The following is a 12915-nucleotide window of genomic DNA, read 5'->3' on the forward strand; positions in this document are numbered from 1 at the left end:
TGTGGCTCAGGGCACCCCTAGAGAATAGAGAATCTTTTCACCCACAGCACCTCTAAATTACGTTTTCACCTTAGCAGTAGCACCTTATACTCCTGGCATATTTTACTACTTTTTATAAGATGATGATGATGATGATGGTGACCACAACATACAAATATGTACACAGTTGACAGCATTATGTTCATTAATACATTGATTCCACACTTGTGAGAGCCAAGGGTATTTGGATGGCTGGATTATATTCAGTAAAGTAGCCATTTTTTGTAAGTCATCAAATATTCATCATCACTGACAATGACCATTATCAACAAGCTATTTTCAAGAGCTATTTTAGTCCATTACAGTTCATAATTTCAATGTTTTGCTGTGAGCACGGTGGAGAAAACATGGAATACATGATTGGCTAAAGCAGGTTGTAAACGTCAACGTTTGTTGTTTTTTCTGGAAAACAATAAAGTAAAACTGAACGCTTGTACAGTGTGTAACTTTCCAAATAGAGTGGCACCTTGAATTGCCGGGAGCATTAAGGGTAAAACAAATCTCTCTATGAATGCAGAACAGATGATATGTAGTTTCTCACCGTTTTCTTCCTAAACTCACAGTAATTTTACTAATCTGAATATGCACACATTGATTAGCAAACAATTATGCAACACAACACAGGGTCAATCTGCCTTGCCTTGTAGGCCAGGTGTAGGCAATCAATACTGAGGTGTCAAGCTGCGCTTAATGGGACACCTCAGTGGCTGAGCCCAGGGCAACCCTCCGTGGATTGGACTATAGTGTGGCAGACATTTTGAAAACCACTGGCCTAAATTAGTGGTTCCCAAGCGGTGTGTACTACTATACAAAAACGTATGATTTATTTTATTTTATTTTATTTTACAATATCAGACTACAATATTGATGGATTGAATAGGCTACTTTATTAGTCAGAAATGAAAACAGCAGTGGTTCCCTACTATGGAGACACAAAGGAGACTCTTTGTCTTCATAGGGAACCACTGCTGGTCATCAAAATATTGAACAACTAAAAACAACAAAGATATCCATGAATTCAAGTCACCATGGGATAAGTAATCGATAGTTTTTTGGGGTGAACAATCCTTTTAAGGCTAAAAGGACACACAAAAAAGTCCTAGGGCCTTGTTTCCATTGTGGTCCTACATGTCTCTATTTCACGTTGTAATAGTGAAAACCACTCATCTACAAGCTCACAACATGCAAAACATCATTGAGAGCTTGTAGATCTGCTATTTTCGGTAAGAATACAAGTGTGCCTTCAGATTTCGACTTAGCCTACCCATTGGTGGGCCTTATGGGCACAGAAAGTTTGAAAACTACTGTCCTAAACAACTTTATTCCTGTTTCTCTTGCCCTAGAGAGCTTCTGAACCAAGTAGTTCAACCACCAAGGGACCAACGTAGTGGACACAACAAGCAGCCATATCATGATTGAGAGTGATAGAGAGTTGTCAAACATCGTGCAGCAGCTGTGGGACAATGACCAAAACAGACTCACGCCTGGGAAAGACTACAGGATCTCTCTTCAGGTACGCGTGCTGAAAGACATGCAGATGAATTGGATAGACAGAGGAAACAGCTTCCCATATTATACAGCACTTAGGCTGAGGGTTCCATATAGAACAGTGGCTTCCATGCCTTTTAGCTCAGGACCCAAAAGAGAAATTCAATGTTTACCCGGGGCCAAACTAGTGAAAATAGCAGATCTACAAGCTCATAGGAATGGCTATCTGCTAGTGATGGAAAATGGATATGATGAAATGGTTAGATTGTGTTTTCTGTCAGGTTCCAATCCTTTATCAATAATCAATAACCACTCATTCATACATTTGGACTGGTATCCTTTCTGAGGATACAATTACAACTGTCCCAGTAGCGGCATAAACAACTGTATAGCTTGTAAATCAGCTATTTAGGCTACTTGTATATGAATACCTCCCTGTTCCTCTTTTTAGGGCATGACCAAAGTAATATCCCTCTGTCATACTGGAAACGCTATTAAGTCATTCATCATATAATTATAATACTTAATAGTTTAAGTAATAACTGTAACTCCTGTTATAGGCTTACTGCTGTATTTTCAATTATGGCCCTTTAGACTTAGAGGTATTGAAACTGTTAGTGGAAACCTGAAAAGCTAAGCTATGCCATATAGGTTAGATGCATGTAAGCACTATTGGTTGATTTAGAAATCCATTAGCCTCGATACCCAGGCTTTCATTTTCGTCGAAATCCATTAATAAATAAATAAATAAATACGTCAGAGTAAATAAACGTACAACTGGAGCCCAGCAACCAAACATTAGCCACTCGTCAAAGTGATGAAAGTGATGATATGTCCTTATTTTGGGTTACGCAGGGTAAAGCTGGGGACACGATGGCCCTCCAAGATGACAATGACGGAGCAGGATACCCCCTCTTTTCATTTGTGGACGAGAACATTTTCAAAAAGGAGACTTTTGCAGGTAAGTAATGCAATGTGTTAAATATGTTTTTTTGTTTGTTTTTTTGTCGTGCACGGATGTGTCTAGGGCCTAAATGGAAACAAGACCGCAAGGACTTTTGGTGCTATGCCTTTTGGACTAAGGGACTGTACTCTTTTGTTACATTTCTGTCTAACAAACTATTCAATCAGTCAGAAAACACTACACTACAGCAAGGCAGCACAGCACTTGACAGCCTGACATCCTTCTGAATTTCTTCTGAGTTGAGACACACATCCGGTTATTTTACCAATAAGCACCTTCAAAGGGTCAAACAAGGGAAGTGACTGATTCCTTTCCCCTAGATACTATAGAGCGTCGCAGTCCCTCCCAATTCAGAACAGAGTGGCCCAGGAAATGGTTCTCCATTCATTTTCACCATAGGCGATTCCTAAATTATTTATTTAAAGACGGTTACGCCGTGGACAAAGCCAACTCGGATCGTGACAAATCATGACAATGAACACAATGTTTTGGGCCGATCAAATAATTAATAAGAAGAAAAACAACAAAAAAAGTGTTGTAACCTGCCGTTTTTTCTACTTTCTAATTATTTGTTTGGCCCAAAACATTGTGTTCATTGTCATGATTTGTCACGATCCGAGTTGGCTTTGTCCACGGCGTAACCGTCTTTAAATAAATAATTTAGGAATCGCCTATGGTGAAAATGAATGGAGAACCATTTCCTGGGCCACTCTGTTCTGAAAGGGGGAGGGACTGCGACGCTCTATAGGACATGAAGTCGTCAGGCGATCTGCTATTTTCTGTGAAAACCTTCACCACATGTTGGGATTTAAGTGGTTAAAGGTGCTATGGACATCATTGCACCACTAGATGGCACACTACACCTCCACCCTCTATAGCCTGGCATGGCCAGACTATTCTCTGGTTTCCAGGACACCCCCCATACCCCCCCCCCCCCACACACACACACACACACACACACACACACACACACACACACAAAATGTTCAAGAATTACAAAAAAAATACAAAAAGAAAAGCTAAAACTGCATCCCCCCCCCCCCCCCCATTTGTGGTATACGTCAGGGTATAGAGCTAAAAGTGGTATATGCTTTTTTTTATGTTATAATATTGTGAGGCAGTTACAATTCATGTTGCAGTGCACATTGTGCAATCAACACACAACCAACCAAACAATTCACTATGAAGTGCGATTGCATCACTCTCATCATCATGTCCCCACATGGAGCAGAGAGCTAACCATAATCTCCTTATGACAGGCGTCACTATGTTGCATAATAATCACAGCGGGGTGAGGGGACGTTTCACTGCTCCTCTCCCGCCCTCCCAGAGCCTTCTATGCTCACTGGGGAATGCGAGAAAAACTAAACAATCCCCATTAATTCAAGGCTTCAAGGGGTGTTCAATTGATAGAAAATAACATGTATTTAGCTTAAAATAGCAGTTAGTTGCACTGGGAGCTTGTAGAATGTAGATTGACTATTTCCTGCAAAAGCTTTCCCCACAATAACAGAAAAGCCCCCTGAGGGACTCCAGTCAGCCATATAATTATAATTTATAAATATATTTGTCATTTTGTTTTGGCAGATTTCAGTATATTGCAGGGGGGAAAGCATCTCAATTACTGTGTTGCTGTCTGTGTTGACATAGCCTACCGTAAATCCATGTCAGCCTATTCATCATATCAATACTAGCACTAACACCAAACACTAATAACATCAGCTTTTATCCCAAACTTTTATCAATTAACGTGTTATACATGCTGCATCCTTTTCAAGACAGTATACCAAAGTCCTGGCATCGTCTCCCACTATCCCTGTGTCACAGGGCTATTCATTAATTGGATTTCCCTTAATAGGCAAATCTTTGCATAATAAGAACATAAGAACTGTGTTCCAGAAATATCACCCCAGATATGTTTTCAGGTATACGTGACTATCGTTTGACATTGAGTTACTTTTGATGTCTGTTACAGAAGAGATATATTTTTCCCTACTTCCTTCACAGGTGTTACCGATGATACTAATGAAGGCTCTGTTCCATTTGTGTACTCAGTGGTTCTCAAACTTTTTTATTTCCATTTGTACACTCTCAGAGTTACACACCCGTACGGGGCCATTTGGAAGCCCAACCCCAATGCACTCACGGACACTTTGATGCCTGACTCTGTTTAACCATAATGGAACAGAGCCTTCATCACTTGTGAAGGAAGTACGGAGGGCCCCAGATGTAGGAATAAGAGTTATTCTACTGTGTGCATGGAGCCTATTCTGTATGTATTTTGTTTGTTTATTTGTAGCCTTCATCTCCCTATTGGATAACTATGTGAGTGACACCGGCGTGCCAGAGGTTGTAACCCCTGAAGAGGAGGCAGAGAATCACAAGTTCCTGGACTCCATCATTCAGACGCCAACTATGCAGGTACTCTGTGTGTTTCATTTAATGTACCATTTATTTGAATACTAGGCTATATCAGTACTTTGTGTGTGCACTCGTGACCTTAAAATCTTCCCATTTTCTTTTTGATTGATTGATTTGAGCGATTGATTAAGTGATTGATTGATTGATTGATTGATTGATTGATTGATTGATTGATTGATTGATTGATTGATTGATTGATTGATTGATTGATTGATTGATTGATTTTAAAATGACTGTAGTCCTATTGGCTATAAGGACTTTTAGTCTTGTTTTCCTATACGTACTTTGTATAGTTTTAATAACTTTTTCCCAGCCAATGAACACGAAATAACAAACGTGGTCGTGAAATTAAGAGTATTGTAATAATAGATTGTCTCTGTTTGGGTGGTATTTACTCACAGCAAGGTAGGACATTCAATTGTGAAGGAAAACAAATATCTAAACAAAAAACTGAATATGGAGATAGGAGGTTTCTGCCCAACAGCGACTATATATTATATTTTATCTTGTCTTGTCTGATGAGTGATTATTATGTCTTGTCTCATAAGTGATGCTTATGCATGCATCTTTGTGCTTGTTTGTCTGTCTCCCTGGTGGCTTACAGATAGCCCATAAGTACTTGGTGCAGAAGAAACTATCTCCAAAGGATCAAAGAGATTTCAAAAACCAGCTGTACAGAATCTGGTTTGAACTCTACGCCAGGAGGGGCTCCAGCAAGTGGGTTGCAGTATATTCACTTGTTTTCTTCCCATATACATTATATATACTGTACAGTATATATACAGTATATATATATATATATATATATATATATATATATATGCAGCACGAACGCATGCGTGTGTGTGTATATGCACCTTTCCAAAACATCAGGGAAAAGTTGGTTTATTTCCATAATTCCATTCAGAAAGTTTAACTTTCATAGATTATAGATTCAGTGCACACAATATAAATGATTTCAAGTATTATTATGTTTTATCTTTATACAATTTTGGCTTCCAGCTCATAAAACCCACTAAAACAGAATTAAAAGTAAATAGAATACTGTGAAGAAATCACCATTTACTCCTTTTTTGCAGAGCATGAATGTTTTAATCTGGATGCCACATTAAGAAATTAGGATCACATCAAATCAAAATATGGTATTTCAAAACAGAAATGTCAATCTTCATCTTCTGGTTGGGAATCCCTTTGCCTTCATCACTGCTTCGATACGCTGTGGCAATGCGTGGCATTGAGGTAATCAGCCTGTGGCATTGCACGGATTTATGGAAGCCCAGGTTTCCTTGATGCTTGCTATCAGCTCTGCTTTGTTTTTGGGTCTGGTGCCCCTCATAGATTCTCAATGGGGTTTAGGTCTGGCGAGTTGGCTGGCCAGTCAAGCACTGTGATTGCATGGGCATCAAACCTGATTGTGGTGCTTCTGGTGGTATGGGCAGGGGCCAGGTCCAGCTGGAAGATCTCTGTACAGATCCTCAGCAGAAGGAATCATGAAGTCATCTATAACATTCTGGTAAACTGTCCACCTGCACTGGACATTGCAGCCCAAATCATGACTGACTGACTGTGGATATTTCACACTGCACACTTTACTGGACTTCCATAACTCTGGGCAATGCCATAGGCTGATTGTCTCAATGCCACGGCGTATCGAGGCAGTGATGAAGGCAAAGGGATTCCCAACCAAATATTGAAGATTGACATTTCTGTTTTGAAAGTACCATATTTTGATTGATTTGATGTGATCCTAATTTCTTAATGTGGCATTCAGATTAAAACATTCATACTCTCAAACTCAAGAGACCTGACAAGCCACATCAAAGAAACATATCACCGCTTGTCAACATGTCAACGAGTAACGCTGTGACATGTTGTGACCCAAACACGAATGCTGGGGTTTAAGTGGTTAAAGCTGATGACATTTGCGACTTTTGGATTTCATGCAAATTAATTGTGTTCCTCTCCCCGTCCCTCCATCCCTCCATCCCGCTTTCTCTTGTTTTGTTCTATAGTTCTTCTTTATACTTTGCAATCATGTTTATGTATATTGCATTCAAATCATGCTTTGAATTTAAATGTTTTGTTCTTTGTTCACAGATTGAGGCCTCGTATAAGCCCTTTGGGTTTCTTGCCTTTCTTGCACTTTCCTCTTTTTTATTTTCTACATATTTCCCCTTTTTGTATTGTTTTTATACTGTGCTAAATAAATCAAATCAAATCCCTCTACCAGGCCAGACTCCTCTGGGTTTGAGCACGTGTTTGTGGGGGAAACGAGGGGAGGCAGGACCGTCATCGGATTCCACAACTGGATCCAGCTGTACCTGCAGGAGAAGCTGGGACACATCGACTACAAAGGCTACAGCGTCAACGCAAACTCTCCACAGGTAATCTATTCTGTACTAAAGCAAGTAAGCCTTGTCGAGCCACGAGGCCCATAGGGCCTATAGCTCCTGTTTCTTTTTTGTATCAGGTTAACCTTGCCTTTGACATAAATGAGCCTGATTTCTGTCTCACAAGGGCTTTTACGTTTTGCTCTTGGCAATTTTATTTTTGGTTCAGCCAATGGCTCTAATTCATTTTCTAGCTATCTGCTATCTACGACATACTGTATACATCCTGTTGTTACAAACAAGCTCCTCCTAGCCCCCAAAGTGTGGAATTAACTTCCCATTGCAGTCAGAACTATAGACTCACTGACAATCTTCTGCCATAGTCTCCTCTATGTCTTCCTTCTTGTCACCTTCTTTTGATAGATGCTTAGTCACTCGGTCTCGTGTTTTTGCTACTTTTTTTTTAGTTTTTCTTGAACACAAAATAATGTTATATAGGCCTACTGTAGATAGAATGCTGTTTAGACAGATGCTAGGTTCATTGTTTACCTGGTATCTTAGTTTCTTGGAGGCGCTACATTGTTTTCTCTGCGCACCATTACAATGTTGTTTTCCGATAGGGTTCATGCTTATTCTGCTTATTCCAATCTCTGTAAATCGCACTGGATATAACGTCTGCCAAATGTGTGTAATTGTATTCTTTGTACAAAACAGTACATGGTTTTAAAGATGGTTTAGAATATTTTGTACTTTACTAGTGAAGGTATACACAGTGCCAGCAAGAGCAATGGCGAGAGGGTGAGAGCAGTGGTGTAAAGTAACTACATTTACGAGTACAAGTACTGTACAGTGTTTCTTACTTTACTGGAGTATTTCCAATTTTCAGTACTTTTACTTCGACTCCAAATATGTCTCAGAGTCAAATATTATACTTTTACTCCACTACAATTATTTGAAAACTTTAGTTACTAGTTACTTTGTAGATTTTGATTATTATGACAAAACATATAGGCTATACATTACCCACTTCAGGCCTATATACATTTTGGCCACAAATAGCCGATCTGCAAGCTAACAATGGGGCGTGATGCGACTCATTGTGAGCTTGTAGATCTGCTATTTTCAAAATATTTTTCAAAATATTTTATGCATTTGAAAACTTGTGAAATGGGACCTTCTGCATAATGAGTACTTTGTAATAAATTTGTACTTTTACTCAAGTAAATGTTGAATTCCGGACTTCTGCATGTAACAGAGTATTACTACATTGCAGTATTACTACTTTTACTCCAGTAAAGAATGTGAGTACTTTGTACCACTGGGTGAGAGAGCTGCTGAGAGATGAGATGAAGGTCAAGAGAAGAATGTACAGGCATGTGGACATGTACATCAAGTGTTTTGGATCCTTAAAATGAGTCAGCAGTGTGTTAAATGAACTGTTCTCCAATGTCCACAGCCTGACGAGAACATGCACATCCTGGCTCTCCAGTTCATGTGGAAGGACGGCATAAAGCCCAAAGGCAGCATCTTCATCGGCGTCAGTCCCGAGTTCGAGTTCGCCCTCTACACCCTGAGCTTCCTCTCCTCGGCCCAGGAGCGCGTCAAGGTCCAATTCAGCCTGTACGACGTGGAGATCGTGTGCCACCACTACGCCCAGAAGCACATCGGCACCACCTACCCCATGCTCATCAAGTACCTGACCAGCCCAGTGTCCGCGTAGTAAACTCAACTACCCTGTGCTCATCAAGTACCTGAACAGCCCCACGTAGTAAACTCAATTATACAACAGGTCGTTTCGAGAAAGCAATCTGATCAAAACAAATAATTCAGCCGTGCTTTTCTCTCAGAGCGCAGCAGACTCGGTGGACATTTGTGGTTGTAGATGTGTTGCTACATCTGTAATTGAAAAAATATTCTTTTTCTGCGATTATCTTAGTTTTAAGGGTAACTGTTAGGGTAACGAGTATAGCAGACAAAAGTGGAATGTTGTTGTCTTTTTTATTTTAGATAGAGATACAATAAAACCTCATGAGACCCAAGTTTGTGTGCATTTCTATTTCTTGCCAGCATTTTATTTTTTATTTTCAGAAAGGAAAAAAAAGAAAAAAAGAGGGTAGAAAAGTTGAACTGGGGACCCACCCTGATAAGCACTTATTGTCTCCACCAGGCCGAAGGCATGGGGAGAGAGCATGTTTTGCAATCTGTCCATGTGTATGTGTGTGCGTGCATGTTTTGCACTCCGTCCGTCCGTCCGTCCGTCCGTGTGTGTGTGTGTGTGTGTGTGTGTGTGTGTGTGTGTGTGTGTGTGTGTGTGTGCGCGTGCATGTTTTGCACTCCGTCCGTGTGTGTGTGTGTGTGTGTGTGTGTGTGTGTGTGTGCGTGCATGTGTGCGTGCGTGTCCGTCCGTCCGTTACCAGCTAATCTACGGCACCGTTAACCCGGTCGATGCCAAATTTTGCACGCACACTCCCTGGATGCCAACGATGAACCTCTGCCCCAGCAGGCCACAACCTGACCTGGCCTGGTGGAGACCTGTGCCCCAGGGGCACTTTATTATCTAGTTGGAATTGGGATCGGGGTCTCGACCCACAGGTTGAGAACGACTGGACTAGACCCTCATGACAACAGCAGCCTGTGACCACCACTGACGACAAGATCACAATGGTCAGGACTTTCTTGTGTTCAACCTTTTTTTTCCCAAACTTTTTTTTTTAAATTTGTTTACAAAAACAGTATGGGAAATAAATTGGCAATTTAACACAGAGGTGCCTGTCTAATCATTCATACTCTCTAGTAGAAAACAAATCCAAAGTGCCTTGTGCGTTCACATGGGCAGACGCAATGGGAGCATCATCATTTGGAGCAGTTGTATGCATCATTGTCTTGTCGCTAGCTTCCATTGACAATGAATGGTACTGTGTGAGTGTCGTTGTATATGTTTCTTTTCCCTTTTTACCTCCTCTATGATGATTTCCTGTTTTTGGCTATTAGTAGTGTAGCCTATTGTGTATGTCTCTAAATGTTATGATGAATTGAACATGGTGGACCCTATTGTAAACTAGAAAAAGTGCCCCTCGGGACGCAGGTCTCCACCAGGATATGATCGTTTGTGACTTAACAGTATATTCATAATGCTTAGTAATGTTATAAAGATGAATGCATGCTGTGTTTAAAAAAAATGGCTGGCAATACATTACATGACAGATCCGGCGTGATTACATGACTATAAAGATCACTTATAATGAAATGCACCACCTTCCTAATTGTAATAAATAGATCTATTTATAGCAGCACTATGTTTGTATGTTTACTTGTTAAGTTAAGTTGGCTGCCATGTCATTTGTGTCCAAAGTGGCCACTGACACCCCAAACTACATACAGTAGTGTTGCTTTAATGCCACAGGGAAAGCTCCGTTTTTCAGCCTCATGTGTTTAGTGTCAATTTGGGTCATAACTCAAGTGTACACTTAAACTGTGTGTTGGTTTGTTTACTGTTTTACTGTTGAGTGAGACCCACAGTTTGGGAAACACTGCATTAGATCAAAGTGTCTCCCAAATAGAAGGGAGGGAAACAGATTGTTTTAAATGCTGGCGATTCCAATAAAGTAGAAAACAGGAGGGAGTTAGACAAAAAAAGGAAGAGCTGTCTGGGTGCTATAAATTTTGATATGACAATTAAAATTGCATTGCTATATCACACAAATGACGTTGTTGTATTACTGTTGTATGGTAGACAAGTGGGTTTCAGGTGTGGTAATCTGAACACAGCGTCTTTACACTCTAGTGAAATAGTGCATTTCATATTTAATGTAAACATACAACAGGACAAAGTGAGGCAGTCAGCAGGTCACAGCGCTGTAGGGCTTTGAACCCTATATCCAGCAGAAGCTTGGATAGTACTTATTACTATCAGTGCTTTTTTTGCTTTGCAACACCATGCCTTTACTTGCATGTGAATTATTTTGTTTTGACGGTACTTGTACGGTTCTATGTTTTTGTCTAATAAACTAGGCTATTCATTTAATCAATCAATCAAACTGCATTAATTATACAGAGATGCTACTAACTAAGCTATCCATGTCAACATTCTCTATAGGAGTCTCAATAACAAGTAACGTTTAATGTTTAGTAATGTTTAATGTAGCAGAAGAGGCAATTCATTGAACACAGTTTTGTACAATTTTAACATCCCAGATCGATTGAAATATGAATCTACTGTGCTGACTACAGCTAGCTCTGGTCCATAGACCAGAGGTAGTACTACAGGAGTACAATAACTTTGCAGTGTGAATCAAAACGTAACCACAGTGTGGTTGCAGTGTAATGCTAAAGGTTTAATCACAGGGCTGTCTGCTTCAATTTGCCTGAACTTTGGATAAAATCTGAAGATTAGAAAATGTGTTTTACATATGATATGTCGGCCTCCTGGTGGCGCTATAAAGAGCAGATGTGAAAATTTTCAGGCAAAGGTTTTTCCTTGGCCTGTCTAGGGAGTGTGCATAGGCCTACAAAGTTTTACACAGATCTGTGCAGTTAAGAGGTAAAAAGCGTCAGTTATAGCACCATCATGAGGCTGAGTTGAAAATGTTCCAGTGGCATTTCTTCCTGCATGGGCAGTGGGAATGTGCATGCACAATTTCACAGAAATCACACGATGTGTTCATAATTTGCAATTTTGTTTGAAACTGAGCAATCCTGCGAACTTTGGAAGCCAATATTAGCCAATCAAATCAAAAATCTGAAAGACCCGTTGCGTTGAATGGCTCTAGACTGTGTACTAATTTGCGTGATGTTTCGACAAAATCTGTAGGTGTACTGTCCAAAAAAAATGTTTTGCACAAAGCGACCTCCCGGTGGCGCTATAAGAGGCCTATGTGAAAACCTTAAACCATTGGGGTTCAGGCAGCTGTGGCATTCAGGGAGTGTGTGTGCCGGAGATTAGCTGTCCACAGACAGACGGACACACGGACAGACACACACACACACACACACACACACACACACACACACACACACACACACACACACACACACACACACACACACACACACACACACACACACGGACGGAGAGCAAAACATACTCTCTCCGCCTCACCCCATGCCTTCGGCCTGGTGAAGACAAGTGTAATGCTTTATGGTTTCGTCCACAATCTACAGTTTACAGTCTTTTATTGAGTTGTGCTTGAAATGTACTGTAATTCTCCAAACCTGTCTGTCAATCAATCAATCAATCAATCAATCAATCAATCAATCAATCAATCAATCAATCAATCAATCAATCAATCAATCAATCAATCGTTGCGTCTGCCCGTGTGAACGCAACATATTTTACTTGTCAATAGTTGCCACTAGGGGCGCTCCGTGGTTTGTTGTTGCTTTGACGTCATCATCCAGTCGGACGGCAGTGTTGCCATGTGCGCTTATTATAAGCGAATATCCGTGGATATGCACGGCTTGGGATATCCGTGGATATGCTCCTGAGGAGGAGGATTCTAAAAACGACTTATAAATCCTAAAGCTTTGTTTATACTTCACTGTGCAACGGTCCTATGCTGGAAAATAGCAGATATGCAAACTCACAGCACATCTCATTCAAGACACTGAACTTGCAGATCTGCCATTTTTGCCATCCAAATGCATTATATGGTTAAATGGGCCCTAAGAGATGCA

At 40.5% G+C, this 12915-nt stretch overlaps 1 protein-coding gene across 1 annotated transcript; it reads left to right on the forward strand.

Moving 5' to 3' along the window:
- Nucleotides 1-1450: 1450 nt before the first annotated feature.
- Nucleotides 1451-8962, forward strand: endou2 (endonuclease, polyU-specific 2; the record flags this gene model as incomplete). The annotated part of the gene is made up of 6 exons (XM_083759745.1): nucleotides 1451-1552; nucleotides 2383-2488; nucleotides 4791-4912; nucleotides 5517-5629; nucleotides 7143-7296; nucleotides 8699-8962. The coding sequence occupies 6 exons, from the start codon at nucleotides 1451-1453 to the stop codon at nucleotides 8960-8962; spliced, it is 861 nt and encodes a 286-aa protein (XP_083615871.1).
- Nucleotides 8963-12915: the final 3953 nt, after the last annotated feature.

Source organism: Protomyctophum parallelum (genome assembly GCF_964188405.1).
Source record: "Protomyctophum parallelum genome assembly, chromosome: 1".
NCBI classification, from domain to species: Eukaryota; Metazoa; Chordata; class Actinopteri; order Myctophiformes; family Myctophidae; genus Protomyctophum; species Protomyctophum parallelum.